Raw genomic sequence first — 16,196 nt, forward strand, 5'->3', positions numbered from 1 at the left:
AGGAGGTCTTGAGAGGAACGAAGAGAATGAGTAGGTTGGTATTTAGAGACTAAGCTAGTGATGTAGCTGGGGGCGAAATTGTGGATGGCTTTGTATGTAGTTAGAATTTTGAATTTAATTCTTTGGCCAAGCGGAAGCCAGTGGAGGGATTGACAGAGAGGAGTGGCAGACACAGAGCGATTGGTAAGGTGAATGAGTCTGGCAGCGGCATTCATGATGGATTGAAGAGGTGATGGACTATGTAGAGGTAAGCCAATGAGAAGGGAGTTGCAGTAGTCGAGGCGAGAGATGACCAGCGAGTGAATTAAGAGCTTTGTTATGTCATTGGTTAGAAAGGGGCGTACATACATAGTACATACATGAGGACATCTTCAGCAAACAGAGAATATTTATGCTCTTGTTGTCCACAACATACTCCATGTATTTTAGGGTGGGATCGAATTGTGACAGCTAAAGGTTCAATTGTTAATGCTAAAAGTAATGGGGAAAGTGGGCCCCCTGTCTTGTTCCACGTCGAATAGGAAATGGAGGTGATCTATAACCCCAAATGGAAACCTGGGCCGACGGATTGCTATATAGTGTTTTTAACAATGAAATAAAGGTAGAACCAAATCCAAAGGCCTCTAAAGTGGTAAATAAGTAGTCCCAATTTAGGCTATCAAATGCCTTATAAAGGTCCAATGAAAGTAGTAACAGTTCCCTAGACCAAGGAGCATCCCATTTAGCATGAACTGCAGAAATCAATGTTCTAGATCGGCGAATCTGGTCTAGCATTTGGCGTTGGTTTATAAAGCCAGATTGGTCTTTATGAATATACAGTGGTAGAAAAGCACCCAGTCGCAATGCTAAAAGCTTCGTAAGAATTTTGAGATCACAATTAATCAACGATATAGGCCGGTAATTAAGAATATCAGTGGAGTCTTTATTTGCTTTAGGTATAACACTAATGTAAGCACTATTTTCATCTAAAGGTACTTCGCCACCATCTCGCAAAGAATTGAAATAGAGAGCCGTATGAGGAACCAATTGTTCAGATAACTTTTTATAATTATTGGGAAGGCCATCAGGGCCAGGCGATTTGTGCAAATACAACAATTTAACAGTATTGTGTATTTCTTCACATGTAATCGGTTGGTCCATAAGTTCCTTATGAGATTCCGTGAGAGATGATAGTGACACAGTATGTAGGAAATCGTTGATAGAGGTAGACACACGGCCCTGGGCTGGGGTTGTAGGGTAGTATAGAAATCCTGAAATTCACAAAGAAATTTTTGAGGGTTTTCGGAGAGATTACTCCCTGAGCGTCTCATTTTTGGGAGAGCAGTATGTGTGTGTTTAGAGGTAAGTCTACATGCTAGCAATGAGCCTGGTCGGTCACGCCAGTTTAAAAAATGTATGATTAGTCCAGCGTAGGCATTTCTCTGCTTTGTAGTAAGGCAAATATTGAGTTCTGTACAGGCCTGTTTAAGCTTGAGCAACAAGTCTGGATGTGGGGGACGATTTTTTTGTTGGTTAGCTAGGGTTTCATATTCCTTAGTTTTGACCAGGATAATTTCATTGCAACTGAATCAAGAAACCTTGTTTTGAGGCTGTGTGCTGCCCAATAATGGCAGGGGTGTTATCTTCTACTTTATTGATATTAAAGTAAGCTTTAAGGTGGATAATAATATCTAAGCAGTAAGATTTGTTACTGAGGATAGATCCATTTAGCCTCCAGTGGGATCTAGCTAACTTGATCGTTAGGTTAGAAAACATTAGTACCACAGGGTCATGGTCAGACCAAGGCGTCGACACTATCTTGGCTGCAGTCAATTTGAGTAACAGTTCCGAAAGGAGAAACACATGATCAATACGTGAATAATGATTAAGAGCCCTAGAAAAGTGGGAATAGTCATGGCCTCCCTCCAAGCATCAACTAGGTCATGATAATGTAACAGCTGAGCAAATATTCGGCTTTGTTTGGGAGGGGACTGAAGTTGAGATAAGTGAGATTTGTCTAGTATATGGTCTAACGCTAGATTAGAGTCACCAGCTAGGATCACATCTCCCTCAAATTCTGGCACCAAAGATCATAGCAAGGATTTGAAAAATTCTACCTGGTTCGCATTGGGGGCATAATAGACCAAAAATGTCACTAAATTACTCCCCAGGTGTCCCTTTACCATTAGCTACCTCCCCTCCTGGTCCCTCAGTATTTTAGATTCAGTGAATGAGAGTCTTCTCGATAAACAAAGCCCTACCCCTCATTTATTCTCCATGGCATTAGCAAAATAACAAACTGGGTCGTCTTCATGTATATAGCGGGGGATGAAGGAAGAAGCAAAGTGTGTAGCCTGAAGAGTTACAATATCGGCACCCAGTGATTTGTAATAATTAAACACCTTAATACATTTAGATGGAGAGCCCAACCCCTGAAAATTATGAGAAAGCAATCGTATGGTTCCACATAATATATTTTAATTTGCATTCTTCATAGGTTTACATACAGTACGTAACCAGCATATTAAAGTGATTGTAAAGTCTTTTTTTTTTTTCAATAAAAATAACAAACATTTTATACTTACCACCTCTGTGCAGTTGGATTTACACAAAGCAGCCCAGATCCTCCTCTTCTCGGGTACCTCTTCTGTGATCCTTGCCCCTCCCTCCTGTCAAGTGCCCCCGCAGCTTGCTATGGGGGCACCCAAGCCGAGTATTCAGACACGGAGCTGCGGCCCGGCCCCACCTCCTCTCTCTCCTGATTGATTGACTGACTTTGACAGCAGTAGGCAAAAGCCAATGGCACCGCTGCTGTGTCTCAGCCAATCAGGAGGGAGAGTCTCGGATGGCCAAGTCACTCTTGGGCATGGACAGAGCTGGGGCTCAGGTAAGTATTAAGGGGTGCTGGGGCAGCTGCTGCATACAGAAGGCTTTTTATCTTAATGCATATAATGCATTTGACTTTACAACTCCTTTAAGGGGACTAGTTGTGTAAATGCATAGCTAGCTGCTCATTCCTGAAAAACTAAAATCAACAAAGCAGCAAATGTAGTATAATGTAAAAAAAAAAATGCACTCATTTTATTTAGTAAATGTAATGAAATAAAGCTTCACTTTGTAAAGAATATCCATCCAGGTGCAAAGGGAAAAAAAAAAGTGTTTTTGCGGGGGCGTGGTCTGGACATGACTGAGTGAGGACGTGTTTCTGAGGAGCTCCCGGTCCGACCCGTCCATAACCAGCTTTTTAGCAAACATCCTCTATTCGTTTTACCCGGTATGTACTCTGCTGGAAGGCGGAGAGGCAGACTACAGAAGCGGGTGTCTCCTAAGTCACTCAAAAGCGGAGACATACAAAGATACCTCGCGAACACTCCCGGGACATCCCCAGCTACCAAGATGGCAGATACCACGAGGTCCGGTTCTCATAACAATCAGCAGATACAGGCTCCCTCTACCCAGATATCAATACCAACTGCACAAAAACTGGACTACACAACCCCGGTAATATTCCGCTCGGAATCTCAAGAATCTTCATCCCCTCCACATACACCATTGACCCTGAGAGCGGATGCTGAACTGAAGGAGCTCTTACAGGCCCTCCCAACAAGGGTAGACATGGAAGCCATTGTCAACAGGCTAGAGGCATCACACCGACAGGAGATAGCGGTGGTAAGACAAGAAGTGCAAACCCTGTCGGACCATGTGGAGTCGGGAGAATCATCCGTGGCCACAATCGAACGACGGCTATCAGCGGTTGAGGCAGCGCAGACCATGCAGTCTTCAGCGATCCTCTCTCAACAGCTGCTGTTGGAAGAAATGGAGGATCGCAACAACTTGCGCTTGAGGGGCCTGCCAGAAGCCACTGAGATAGAGGACCTAGTGGAGACCACATTAGCTATCTTCAGGGGCCTGCTGGGAGAACGTTTTCCACCCAGCCTGTCTTTTAATCGGATTCACCGAGCAGTAGGAAACCGGTTAACCTGACTTAGATAGACTGAAAGACGTTATCTGTCGCATTCACCAATATACCCACAAGGAGCTGGTGATGCGTGCGGCTTGGGAAAAGGGAGACCTCACATTCTATGGGGTCGTCGTTCGGATCCTACCAAACCTATCAAGATCGACGCTGCAGCGAAGGGCCCTACTGAAACCAGTGCTGGAGGCAGCGAGGAACGCAGGCATTACTTACAGATGGGGCTTCCCCATCTCAGTGACATTTAAGAAAGCCCAGCGCTCCTTTGCCCTCCGGACCCCTGCTGATCTCCCTGCCCTGTTTGCGTTTATGGAGATTGATCCTATTGAGGTTCCGGACTGGCTACAATCGCTGCATCGCCCCGTCTACCGGCCTGGACCGGCCGGCGTAAGGAGATCCCGCTTACCGAGGCCACAGAGGAGTCGCCGCAGGTCTCGTTACACTTCGGCGGAAGCACCAAGAGAGGATTGACTGTGTGTGCTGCCCTGGTAAGCTGATAGAAGCTGATCACCCCCCTCCTGATGCTGCACTTTCATACTGGCTGAACATCTCCCCTTCATGTTCTTGATACATCCCCTCTTTAATGTATCCCCTCCGCATCCTGGTATCCCCCCCCCTGCTCCTTTGTGAATCCCACTTCCATTGGACTGACACACCAAGTACCCGGAGGAGAGAGAGGTTGTCAGACCAGACTGCTACACAGGTAGCCTGCAGAACTTGTTTGACTCCCTCTGCTGGCATGAGACTACCTTTCCCCCCGTTGTATTCTATACCCCTATTTTACAAGACCTGTAAGATCTCATATGCAGCGGTCATGGGACTCGGAAGGCCCCGCTATGAGAACTACCTATCACAACTGTTCCTAATGGTCTTGATCTACCATGGACAGGTGAAGGATATATGTATATTTCAGGTCCAGGTTAATGTTCATGAACATGGTTACTATAATGTTTTGGTTCTATCACTTTGGTGTTAATATGGTCAATACCGTGCATATGCCTTAGATACTCGGCTGCAATATTAAGAAGGGTTTGTTATTACTTGCACTATTGTTACTGCCCTCTCGGAAACTACTACACTATTGGGGCTAGTCTTAGCAAGGACTGGGTAGTTACCCATTCACTGGCCTCCCTAAATACATGGAGAGGGGACCTGAGAGACCGGGTATGGGGGGATAGTGTAGCGGGAGGTGGGCTGGCTTGATGTGGGGAAAGGGGCATGACACTCAGTTCTATCAACCAGGGGAGCTGCACAGAATTTCATATAAACCTACCTGAAAGGGTCATAATCTGCTGAGACCCCGGATTTAGATTTAACAAAGAAGGGTCCCATGTAAGCCCATCCCCCCTTTGTTTGTACTCCTGACAAACTTACGTTGGGAGACGTGGGGCCATGCGGGCCCTAGACAATCTGGGATAGAGAACATGGAGGCGGTGATTTGGATTGGTTAGCTGACACCTTCACTGTCCTTTCCCCCCGCTTATCTACATTTATATCTTCTCAAGCTATCAGACACCTGTCAAAAATCACATAGCAAGACAGACTGTTCTCTGTTTTATGTTTTTATGGTTTTTCTTTTTTTTTTTTATGTTTTACGTTTTATTCCTGATGTGATGGGTTGAGTCTAATGTTTTGCTCATTGCTTTATGTGGAATTATCTAGAGTAGAGGTTTACAAAATGGTACCAAGCTGGGTGGAGGGGATCAGTAGAGCCTTCCCCGGTCTACTCTTACTTCTCCCCCATTAGGACGGAGCAATTCTCCTGGTGAGATTTAGGACGTGCTCCTTTGCAAGTTAACTTGCTTGTTTTCATATAGTGGATAGACAGCTCACACTGTACGTCACCCGTCTTATTTGACGGTTTATACATTTTCTTCTTATTTCTCCATTTCTTGCTTTCTCTTCTCCTTCTACCTATTCTTATCACATACTCCCCTTTTCTCCCCCTCCCCAACCTGCTCCCTTTACGTATTCTCCACTAGCTCAGGTGATGATGGACACCGACTGCCCTGATAGAAACAGAACTAACAGCCCTCAGGAAACAAATTGTGGATTTATTGCAGTACAGAGCCAAAGCAGCCTTACAAATCTGCCGTCCTACGAGTCAAGAAACAAATGTGGGAAACTCCTAGCCTGATCGGTCAGAACACATCGACTTAACACTTACATCCCCCAAATTATAAATCATAGGGGACAGAAGAAGACCACACCAACCCAAATTGCGGAAGAATTCAGGGACTATTATGCCTCCCTATATAACCTCCCAGCTAGACCACCAAATGACCTGACGATAAATGACTACCTTACAGCATCCCAAATGCCCTGACTATCGATAGAGGCTACGACAGGCTTAGAAGACCCCATCACTATTGAGGAACTACAACGAGCAGTGGGTGGGATGAAACCAGGCAAGGCCCCAGGTCCAGATGGGCTGACCTTACAGTACTACCAAACCCTCTTGACAATACTGGGCTCCACATGGTAAAAATGTTTAATGGACTGGGTGAAGGAGATTCTTTATCCAGGGACACCCTGCGGGCACACATATCCCTTATACCAAAAGAAGGCAAGGACCCAGCGGCATGTGGCAGCTATAGGACCATATCTCTCCTGAATGTGGACCTTAAGTTATTCACGAAAATTTTAGCCAACAGACTAACTCAGTTTATGCCAGACCTAGTTCACTTGGATCAAGTGGGATTTATCCCTGCCCGGGAGGCAAGGGATAACACCACCAAAGTCCTCAATCTCATCCATATGGCTACCAAAACTCAAGCCCCGTGCGTCTTTCTCAGCACTGACGCTGAGAAGGCGTTTGACCGGGTTAACTGGGTTTTCATGTCATCAGTTCTTAAACAGATTGGCTTAGGTCATAAAATGATACAGTGGATCTCTAGCATTTACTCCACACCCACAGCACAGATTAAGGCCAATGGAATCCTCTCAGATACATTCACAATATCAAACGGTACTAGACAGGGATGCCCACTCTCACCTCTCCTTTTCGCCCTAACCTTAGAACCCTTCCTTTGCACTATGAGATTGAACCCGGACATATCAGGTGACAGTAGAAGGTACTCATTATAAAATTTCTGCTTATGCAGATGACCTTATGTTCACCCCAACTAATCCTGTAGTGTCACTACCAAACCTCCTAAAGGAATTCGATAGATATGGGACTCTTTCCAATCTAAAAATTAATTTTGATAAGTCTGAGGCTTTGGGGATCAATATAACGCTAAATAGATTGAGATCTTTAAAATCACAGTTCAAATTTAAGTGGTCGGACTCCTCCCTTAAATATTTGGGTACCTTGATTCCCAGTGATTTACGGCACACCTTTGACCTCAATTTTCCCCCCCTGTTGACTAAAACTCGACTGCTCCTGGAAGAATGGAACAAAGGTTTACATTCCTGGTTTGGCAGGTGTAATTTGATCAAAATGTCCATACTTCCGAATTTCTTGTGTTTACTCCAAGCATTGCCAGTTAAGATTCCACCTCATTACTTTAAGCAGATACACTCCATCTTTACCAAATTTATTTGGGCAAAATCAAAACTTAGACTACGTAGAAACTATCTTACATTGCCCAAACATTACGGAGGTCTAGCCCTCCCAGACTTAAAAAATGACTATAGGGCAGTGCATCTTAGGCAGAATAATAGACTGGAACCGACATGGCAAAAACAAACTATGGGTACATCTGAAACAGACACAATTTGAAGCCTCATTGAAAGGAGCGGTCTGGTGTTTCGATCAATTACCTTTAAAATTGAAATCACACCCTGTAATTGGCACATCTCTTCAGGTGGGAGCCTCCACGATACTTGCAAATTCCCTATCCACTAGTAACTCCCCCCTATACCCGATTTTGGGTAACCCAGCGTTTCCTCCAGGAATGGAACGCACAGGGTTTGGAATACTCAAATCAAATGGCAGAGATCAAGCCTCACATTTTTTGATAGATAATAACTGGCCCTCCATACAATCACTAATGCTACATAATGGTCAATTCTAACTCCCATTTTGGACAGCATTACGATTGCACCACTTTCTACACTCAATTCCTTTCGGCACAGTTTAATCGTGATCTGACGACCTTTGAAAACTACTGTAACGATGAGGGAATTTTATCTCAAGTACTATCGAAAACCTATGCCCTGCTCAATTCCCCCCTGGAACAACCAGACCTGACGTTCATTCGTAAATTTTCCTTAAAAACATCTGCACCAAAATACAGGAACTCAACTATAAACTCCTGACTAGATGGTACTATACTCCTAGCAGACTCCACGAGTACTTCCCGGCCACCTCGGACAAATGCTGGAGGTGTCAGACAGATAAAGGGACACTCCTCCACATCTTCTGGTCTTGCCCTCTGCTTCAGCACTTTTGGACGACAGTCCGAATGATCACGCAAAAATTCATGGATTATACTATAGGCGATGATCCAGCTTTCATCCAGCTTTCATCCTGCTGCATGCTATTACAATCCCAGCACGAATATATAAAAAGTCAATAGTGCGGCACTTATTGAATAAGTAGTATGAGAATGAGAACGGCGCTGCCCTCTCCGTTGTTAAATAATGGGTACAGGTGTCATAAACCGATTTTATATAGCTAAAATATATAAAAGAACTCCACCATCAGCTATCATAATAAGGTCCCCATCCAAGAAAAGCCCATATATTCGGGCGTAACCAAAATAATCAAAGCACCAGTGATTTAGAAATTGCTAAATAAAACTGCTAAATAAAATATGTCCCCCCCAGTGAATTAGAATGTTTGCCAAGGTGAAATATGTGATAAATCAATAGGAAAATAATATGGTGAACGATGCAGTAATTTGCGGGTAAAAAATAATAAATTGACCCCGGAGTTCAAAAATATTGAGACAAAATGGCGCCGGAAAAAGTTTTTTTAAAATTGATAAAAATTAAATTTGCATAGTGGTGTCATTGTAATATCCGTGTTAACCTTTCCATGAGTGTATAAAAAATGAGTGAGATAGTGATTAGTCCCAATATTCAAAAGTATTGGGACAATATGGCTCTTATACTGTAATCCTAAAAAAAATTTTGTGTGTGACAAAATAAAAAATCAAATCAAACACTCCCTGTGCAGTAAATGCAATAAAAAAGGAACATATAAATATATAAATATAAGGATGACATGCATAAAAGGTAGATTCCAATTCTTCTTGTTTATACCAGGTGATGATTAACTACTAAAAAGTATTTTATATATAGTCCATGCAAAAATGGATGTTTTAAACTGATAGGAGAACAGAGTTCAAATGTGAAAGTTGATTATTTCACCCTTAAGGGCTCACCACAGTGACTTCTGTGCGTTTTGTTCAGATGGTGACTTGAAGTGCTCACCCCCCAATGCTACCCTACTCACCAGAGATAACCACCCCTACAGGGGTACCGAGCGACAGAGTGGGTGCCTCAGGTCGGGTGATAATGACTCCAGTAATGCTGCCGTTCCTCTGCTCAATGCGATCCTTACGGCTGTTCCACGGGAGATATGTGCTTTTGTATAACCTTGCTACTCCATCGATATACCACCTTAATCTGTTATACTCTCCAGAGATGCAGAGAAAAGAGAAACACAAGAGGGCTTCCTTCGTGAAGTAAGTCAAGTTCATTTATTGCACATACCAAAGAGTCCAAAAGTACAATCCACAAAATAAATGTAATCGGCAATGCTGTATGCAGGGATGGGAGCAGCACCGAGCTACGAGCGTGCGTCCCACCGTGCGTTCCAGCCAACACTTCCGGGTATGACGTGTGAGCGTGACTCCGCCTTACGTGTTTCGTCATAGGACGTTTTCAAAGACGGTTTTGCACTTATTGAACGCAGCTAAAGCATGCATTCCACTGTTGTGGAAGAAAAGCTTACCACCAACTATAGGGCTGTGGTTGCGCAGAGTGGAGGAGATCAGAAGATTGGAAGATTTTGTCCTGACGGCACAAAATAGACAAGGTCAACATTCCCAGACATGGATGCTGTGGAATATGTTCATACTCTCCGATGAAGGAATTGCCATGCTTGCCACCTAGATCAGAGTAACACAATAGGAGACGTCACATCTGGGCCTTCCACCCTAACCTCCCTTCTCTTTACCTCCTCCCCATTCCCCCCCTAAACTCTGTATCCCTCTTCCACCTTTCTTTTCTCTTGTCTTTCTTCTCTTTCCTCCCTTTACTTTTTATTTTTTTCTCCCTGTCGTCTTGTTTTTTCTTCTATTCTCTAAGGTACCTCTTTATTCCTAACCACTTACTAATGGGAGTTTTCCTTGAGGTATCTAAAATTGGAAGTTTTATGGTACAACCGGGCTTAGGCTCTAAACACAAAAAGAAAGTGACATTATCTACCGTTCATACTACTCGGTTATCTTAATGGAAATCAATCATAAGAGGCTGAATATTCTAAAACAAATACCGCTGCTGTTGTTGTTACTAAGATATGTATTCGCCTGTGAACGTCAAATACTATGATGGGAACTGTATCGTATTTTTTACGTTTTTTTTATGTTTGTTTCTTTATTCTATTACTTTTCTTGAAAATAATAGATTTATATTAAAAAAAAAAAAAAAAAGTGTTTTTGCTTGCACATTATTGGATAATGGCAATTAGCAGAGCTTTACCTCATTTACTAAGCTCTGGGAAAAATGAGTGCAAATGCACTTGCAGTTGAACAGGGGGACAAAAACGGCCGCTTACTGGCACAGCATGATCGTCCTACCACCACCATATCTGAAATCAGACTTCTTACTGGGAGCACTGCTTCTACTCGTGAGGCCATTTTGGAAGCATTTTGTAGCTACTACTATACCCTGTATACCTCCACACTTCCCTCTGACTTTACTTCTCACTCCCTGACTTCCAAAGTAGACCAGGTGGCCCCTAGGGTGGCTCTCAGATGCAGAACGAGAAGCTCTAGTGGCTCCCTTCACAGCTGATGAGGTGGCCAAGGTCATTGGTTCTTTTCCGTCTGGTAAAGCACCCGGCCAGGCGGCCTCCCCATAGATTTTTATAAAGAAAATGTTATGATACTGGCTCCTATTTTGACCTCTTTGTACACACATTGCCTTACAGATGGCACACTACCTGACTCAATGAGTCATGCTCACATAGTCCTGATCTATAAAACCCCTAAAGATCCAAGCCTATGCGCTTCATATAGACCCATTGTTTTACTAAATAATGATGTCAAAATCCTGACTAAGCTCCTCACTTTGCGTTTACAAAAAATACTACCCTCTGTCATAGATCCGGATCAAACTGGTTTTATGACAAACAAGTCTACAGATCTAAATCTCCACAGGTTGTTTTCTAACATTCACGCTCCACACATTAACCAGGGCTTTAGGGTAGTGGCCTCCCTAGACATAGAAAAGGCCTTTGATACGGTTGAGTGGCCTTTCCTGTGGGAGGTCTTGAGAAGAATGGGTTTTCCCTTGCGTTTCATTGACTGGGTCCAAATAGTGTACAAAAATCCCACCTCCTCGGTTAGATGGGGAGGTGGTCTCTCATTTTCCTTCCCCCTGCATAGGGGCACCCGTCAGGGCTGCCCTCTCTCACCGGCCCCTGTTTGGGGTAGTCCGTGTTTGGCTGGGGCTGTGCAATCTGAAGAAGAAGGGAGAAGGTAGAGAAAAAAGAGCGAAGGAGACCTTTTTTTTTTTTTTTTTTTTTTTTTTTTCATTTAGCCCGCTGACTGATCGAAAAAAAAAAAAAAATTAGTCCTCTATGGCCAGCTTTATACAAACACATCAGTGTAAGTGTTCACACCTGTGGCAGCATGAACTAGCTAGCCGTGGTACTGGAGGATGGTCTGATTCATTTTTTGTTTCTGGGGCCTTCATCTTTCTATAAAATTCTAGCATAAACGTGCAACCTAAGAACCTGCAAACCAAGTAAACCAGCAATTGTATTCTAGCTAGTTTCAGCACACCTAAAGTATGGGTGCTTCTCAAAAAGGAGGAGCCTCATTGTTGTACAAATAGATGGACCTTTGCATTACATTACAGCTTTTTTATAAAAGCTGCTAGTTGCTTTGAAGTGTTTGAACTTGACTTTTCTCGCTTACACAACTGTCCATTTTTATAAACCTTTTGTTGATTGTACTCCATAAAATTTACATGGTGAGGCAAACCGTATATTGTAGAGAATAATTTATCAATGTATTCTGTATCTTTTCTGGTATTTATCTAATCCACATAAAATATGCAGGGCTTAGTTTGTGTCTGTGAAGTTCATGTGAAATCAGTATGGGGTGCAAGTGAGTTTGTGAGATAGACTTGAAGGTGTTAGCATTGTGCACTAGTACCTGATCTGATGCAGTCTATGCACAAACACACAACAATTGGTTAATTTGCATAATGGCTATTTGTTATAGATACGCAAATTCCTGTCCTCCTTGTTTGAACACAATAGAACTTTACATAAAAGAGTCAATTTGCATAGCTACAGTAAGTCAATGAAAGGGGCTTTCTGTTAACCTATCACTAAAAATGTCACTGTGTTTTAAGCTTTGGGGAATGTCACAAAGTTGTTTTTTAGTTGCCATTTTCTTCTCAGTCACCCTTATTTAGTCATGTTCATGTTTGTGGGGATCCCCGACTCTACCCAGCTGTCTTCTATCTGGAGGGAGGATTTGGAGGGCAGGTTAAAAAACCTAGCCCAATTGCTATTGTTCCCCCAAAAATAAACAGAGCTGGCAGTATCTTCTCCCTCCTCCCCTCTCCATTCACCATAATAGGAATGTTCGGCAAAGCAGGATTCTCTGCTTTTGGATTCTTTGCCTCGGTTCACACTAGATGCGGTGCGAATTCACAGTGAATTTGCTGCGGATTCTGCACCACATCAAAATCGCAACCCATTCATGTGAACTGATTGCAGAGTATATGTTAAGTTAATGACATCCGGTTTACAAAATGCAGTGCGATTTGCAGAATTGGAACTGGTGCGATTCTGGTGCAGACAAAAAAGGTCCTGCATGAGTTTGCAAGTTTTCAAACTTTGGCTGACAGTTTTTCACCCAGCTAAATCTATTTTTAAATTGACTTTTGTCAAGCTTTACCCATGGCACAAATGCAGCATTAATTGGTCAATCTATGGCTTTAGTCTTGGCCTATCCCACTGCCTGAGGGAAGGCAGATTGTCCATGCATGCTCAACCACTATTGTAAATTAACAATTAACAAGCAGTCATAGTTTCGCTTTTCATTTGCCTATGCAATAGCTTTTCATTTGCCTATGTAATCTTACATAACTACTTATTTTGGTATTGTTACTTTATTGCTTTGCGACAAATTAAAACAACCCACACAATAAGGAAAATGAATTACTGCCCATACCCTGGTTTGTGGAATAATAGCACATGACTCCTTCTATGATAGCCTAATCACACGAGTTTTGCTTTGTGGCTGTCCAGATTTATTCCTTGAGCTTTTAGGAGCAGGCATAATATTTTTTTTCTCAACCCTGTTTTCAGTTATTTTAGATTGAAGCGCTTAGTACCTCTGTCAGACTTTTATTTCTGTGTTTACCTACCACTGCCCCCTCAATATTGGTCCCCATGTTATTGAGAAAGGAAGTGCTGTTCATACCAGCTGTGGAACATTACAAAGTTCTTTCATTGCAGAGTCTAACAGTTTTGAGTCCATACCAGCGGATTCAATATATTTTAAGGGGAAGGGGACAATGTGTGGTCCCCAAAATGCATTGGCTGTAGCACATGTGGTGCTTTGATCTTCAGATTCAAATATTACTTTCAGGTTCTGCGGTTACCGTGGCAGTTACTCAGTTGACTCACAAGAGAAGCCCACACTTCACCCAGATGCCCCACTGGGGATACCACCAGTACAGTTTTGCCAAATGCACACACAAAACAAAGTTATTATCTACCCAAGGTTCCAGGTTCCTCAATCTAGCACTTCAAGCATTTACAAAAAATTTAGGAGTGCCACCCAACCCTCATCATGAAAAATAATGAACACTTCAGAACTCAGATAAAGTGTAGTATGTTCCACTGTCTGGAGCAAGGCATGTCTGCTGGAATACTATGGGCCATAGAGATGAATAGAGGCACCCTCTACTATAAGTGCAATTATTCTTTAAAGGTGAGCCACCCAACCAGATGTGGGCTCTATCTCAGGAGTACTAATCTTGAACCAATTTGGCCCCATCTTTCTGGATGCAAAAGTTGTTGCATGACAACTGTATAAAAATTCTAATGCTGTTATGATCCTTCTCAAATATGATACAGGCTAGAAATATAGAAACCATGGCATACATGGGCAGATATCATAGCTGAGGTATGATCATTTTAAAATAAGTACACTCCTGTGTGATGAAGCATAGTCTTTTGCACATGCATGATAAAAAGAATGAGAAATTATTTTATTATTATTATACAGGATTTATATAGTGCAAACAGTTTACGCAGCGATTTACAGTGTAGAGAGGGGACATTACAATATAGTTCAGTACAGAAGGAATAGCTTGTGGATCTTATGATCTAAAGGTCCTTTTTTATGAATCTTAAATGTTCTTCTTGAATAAGTGGAAGAGGTTTTTCCTTAAATGTGATGAGCGCCGCATAATTTTCATTATAATTACTTAATCTGGTATCATCTCTAGAAGGCATTACTTGTGTGCAAGCTTAAACCTCCCCACTGGCAGATTTTTGCTGCACAAGAAAATTGTCTAATGTATGGCCAGCCTTAGGTGTTAATCCCTAATATTTAGAATTGTGGCTTCCTATGACTGAACGGATTTGAAGAGAAGGCATATACTGTATACATGATGTACTCCAGCAAACTCTTTTTTGCAGGGACTTTTTTTTTTGGAAGCAACCCCTTGATCTCAGGACCCTCCTCAGCCTCCAGCAGAGTTATTTCCATGTAAATGCTAAAAGCTTCTTATCTGTGAGCTCAGAGCTCATCAGCATAAGCATCCAATCTGCCTATCTACTCAACTGTACAGTGATTGTAAGCTTGCAATGATCCTCCTTGCTTGGCATTTCCCGCTTTACACGAAGATTTTCTTATTATGGAAGGTAACACATTGCACAAAGTAACTGTGCCAGGGGATGTCTGTTCGCTTCCCAAAAATCCACCTTTAATTACAGCAGGTTAATTAATAAGAGTCATTAATGATAATGTCCAGTAAACTCATATGTTAATGACTACAACCCCTGGAGCTTGTGAATAATTGGCTAAAAATTCCTGAATCCACCAGCAAATACCTAAGACCTGAGGGGGGATACTTGTGTGAGTCGCAGGGATATAATTATATATTTCCCTGTTCTCTCAACTTTCAGTACATTTTTGTACTGATCAAATATATATTTTTGGCTAAAAATGATTACTGACCAAAATGTTACATTATTACAATGGTGACCTTTGTACAAACAGATGTACTCTGCCTTTCCCTATAGATACTGTTCCTTGTACAAAAGGTTTTTCCATATTCCATATTATCTGCAACATGTGTGCTTATTATTTTTTATTTGGGGGGCTATTTGGTTCTCGACCGTGAACTGTTGTAATTTAGAGAGAATGAGGGCGATCAGTTCCACTTAGATAACCACAAGGCAATAAACCCCCCTCCCTCCCCAGGCTTGGGCTGACCTTAGGGCTTGAACTGTGTAATCACATGACCAGCTTGTAAACTGACCTAAGAGAGGAAGGGTCCCTGTCCTCATAGTTGAATAGGCAGTTCCAGCAACAGGAGAGTGCCCATCATGCTGCTGGGTTCACTGTAATATTCTCAGCTCCATGGCAGCAACCAAGCTCACTCGTACAGGCATGAGATGGACACATGGGAAGGTATGTACTCCATATTGTTCATCAGGGTGTAGAAGCCATTGTGGCTAATCAGGGAGAGGTTGATGCCTGGTGGATTTAACTCGTTTTCTCTGGAATGTCCTTATCTATAAACACAGGCAGACAGTTTGTATATGTGTGTCTGTTATTTGCCTATTTAAGCATTTTGTTACCATTTTTTACATTTGATTTATTTTATTTTATTTAAAACAGTATTTGAGAAGCAATTTTAAAAAAAAGTTAAGTTTAAATACACATAAATACACATTTTGAAATGTTATTTTAAAATGAATATATATATATATATATATATATATATATATATATATATATATATATATATATACATATACATATATGTTGTGTTCTTTGATGAAGACATGCAATTGGGGTCATTTCAAATTGCT

General features: G+C 42.2%; 1 protein-coding gene across 1 annotated transcript in view; it reads left to right on the forward strand.

The window, feature by feature from the left end:
• The first annotated feature begins 9,418 nt into the window (after positions 1-9,418).
• The window catches only part of NR6A1 (nuclear receptor subfamily 6 group A member 1), a 149,690-nt gene continuing 142,912 nt past the window's right edge, over positions 9,419-16,196 (forward strand). Inside the window, exon 1 of the mRNA XM_073600981.1 lies at positions 9,419-9,588. Coding sequence (XP_073457082.1) covers positions 9,419-9,588 — 170 coding nt within the window. The remainder of the gene's footprint in view (positions 9,589-16,196) is intronic.

The sequence above is a fragment of the Aquarana catesbeiana genome, linkage group LG09, assembly GCF_042186555.1.
Source record: "Aquarana catesbeiana isolate 2022-GZ linkage group LG09, ASM4218655v1, whole genome shotgun sequence".
In the NCBI taxonomy this organism is placed as follows: Eukaryota; Metazoa; Chordata; class Amphibia; order Anura; family Ranidae; genus Aquarana; species Aquarana catesbeiana.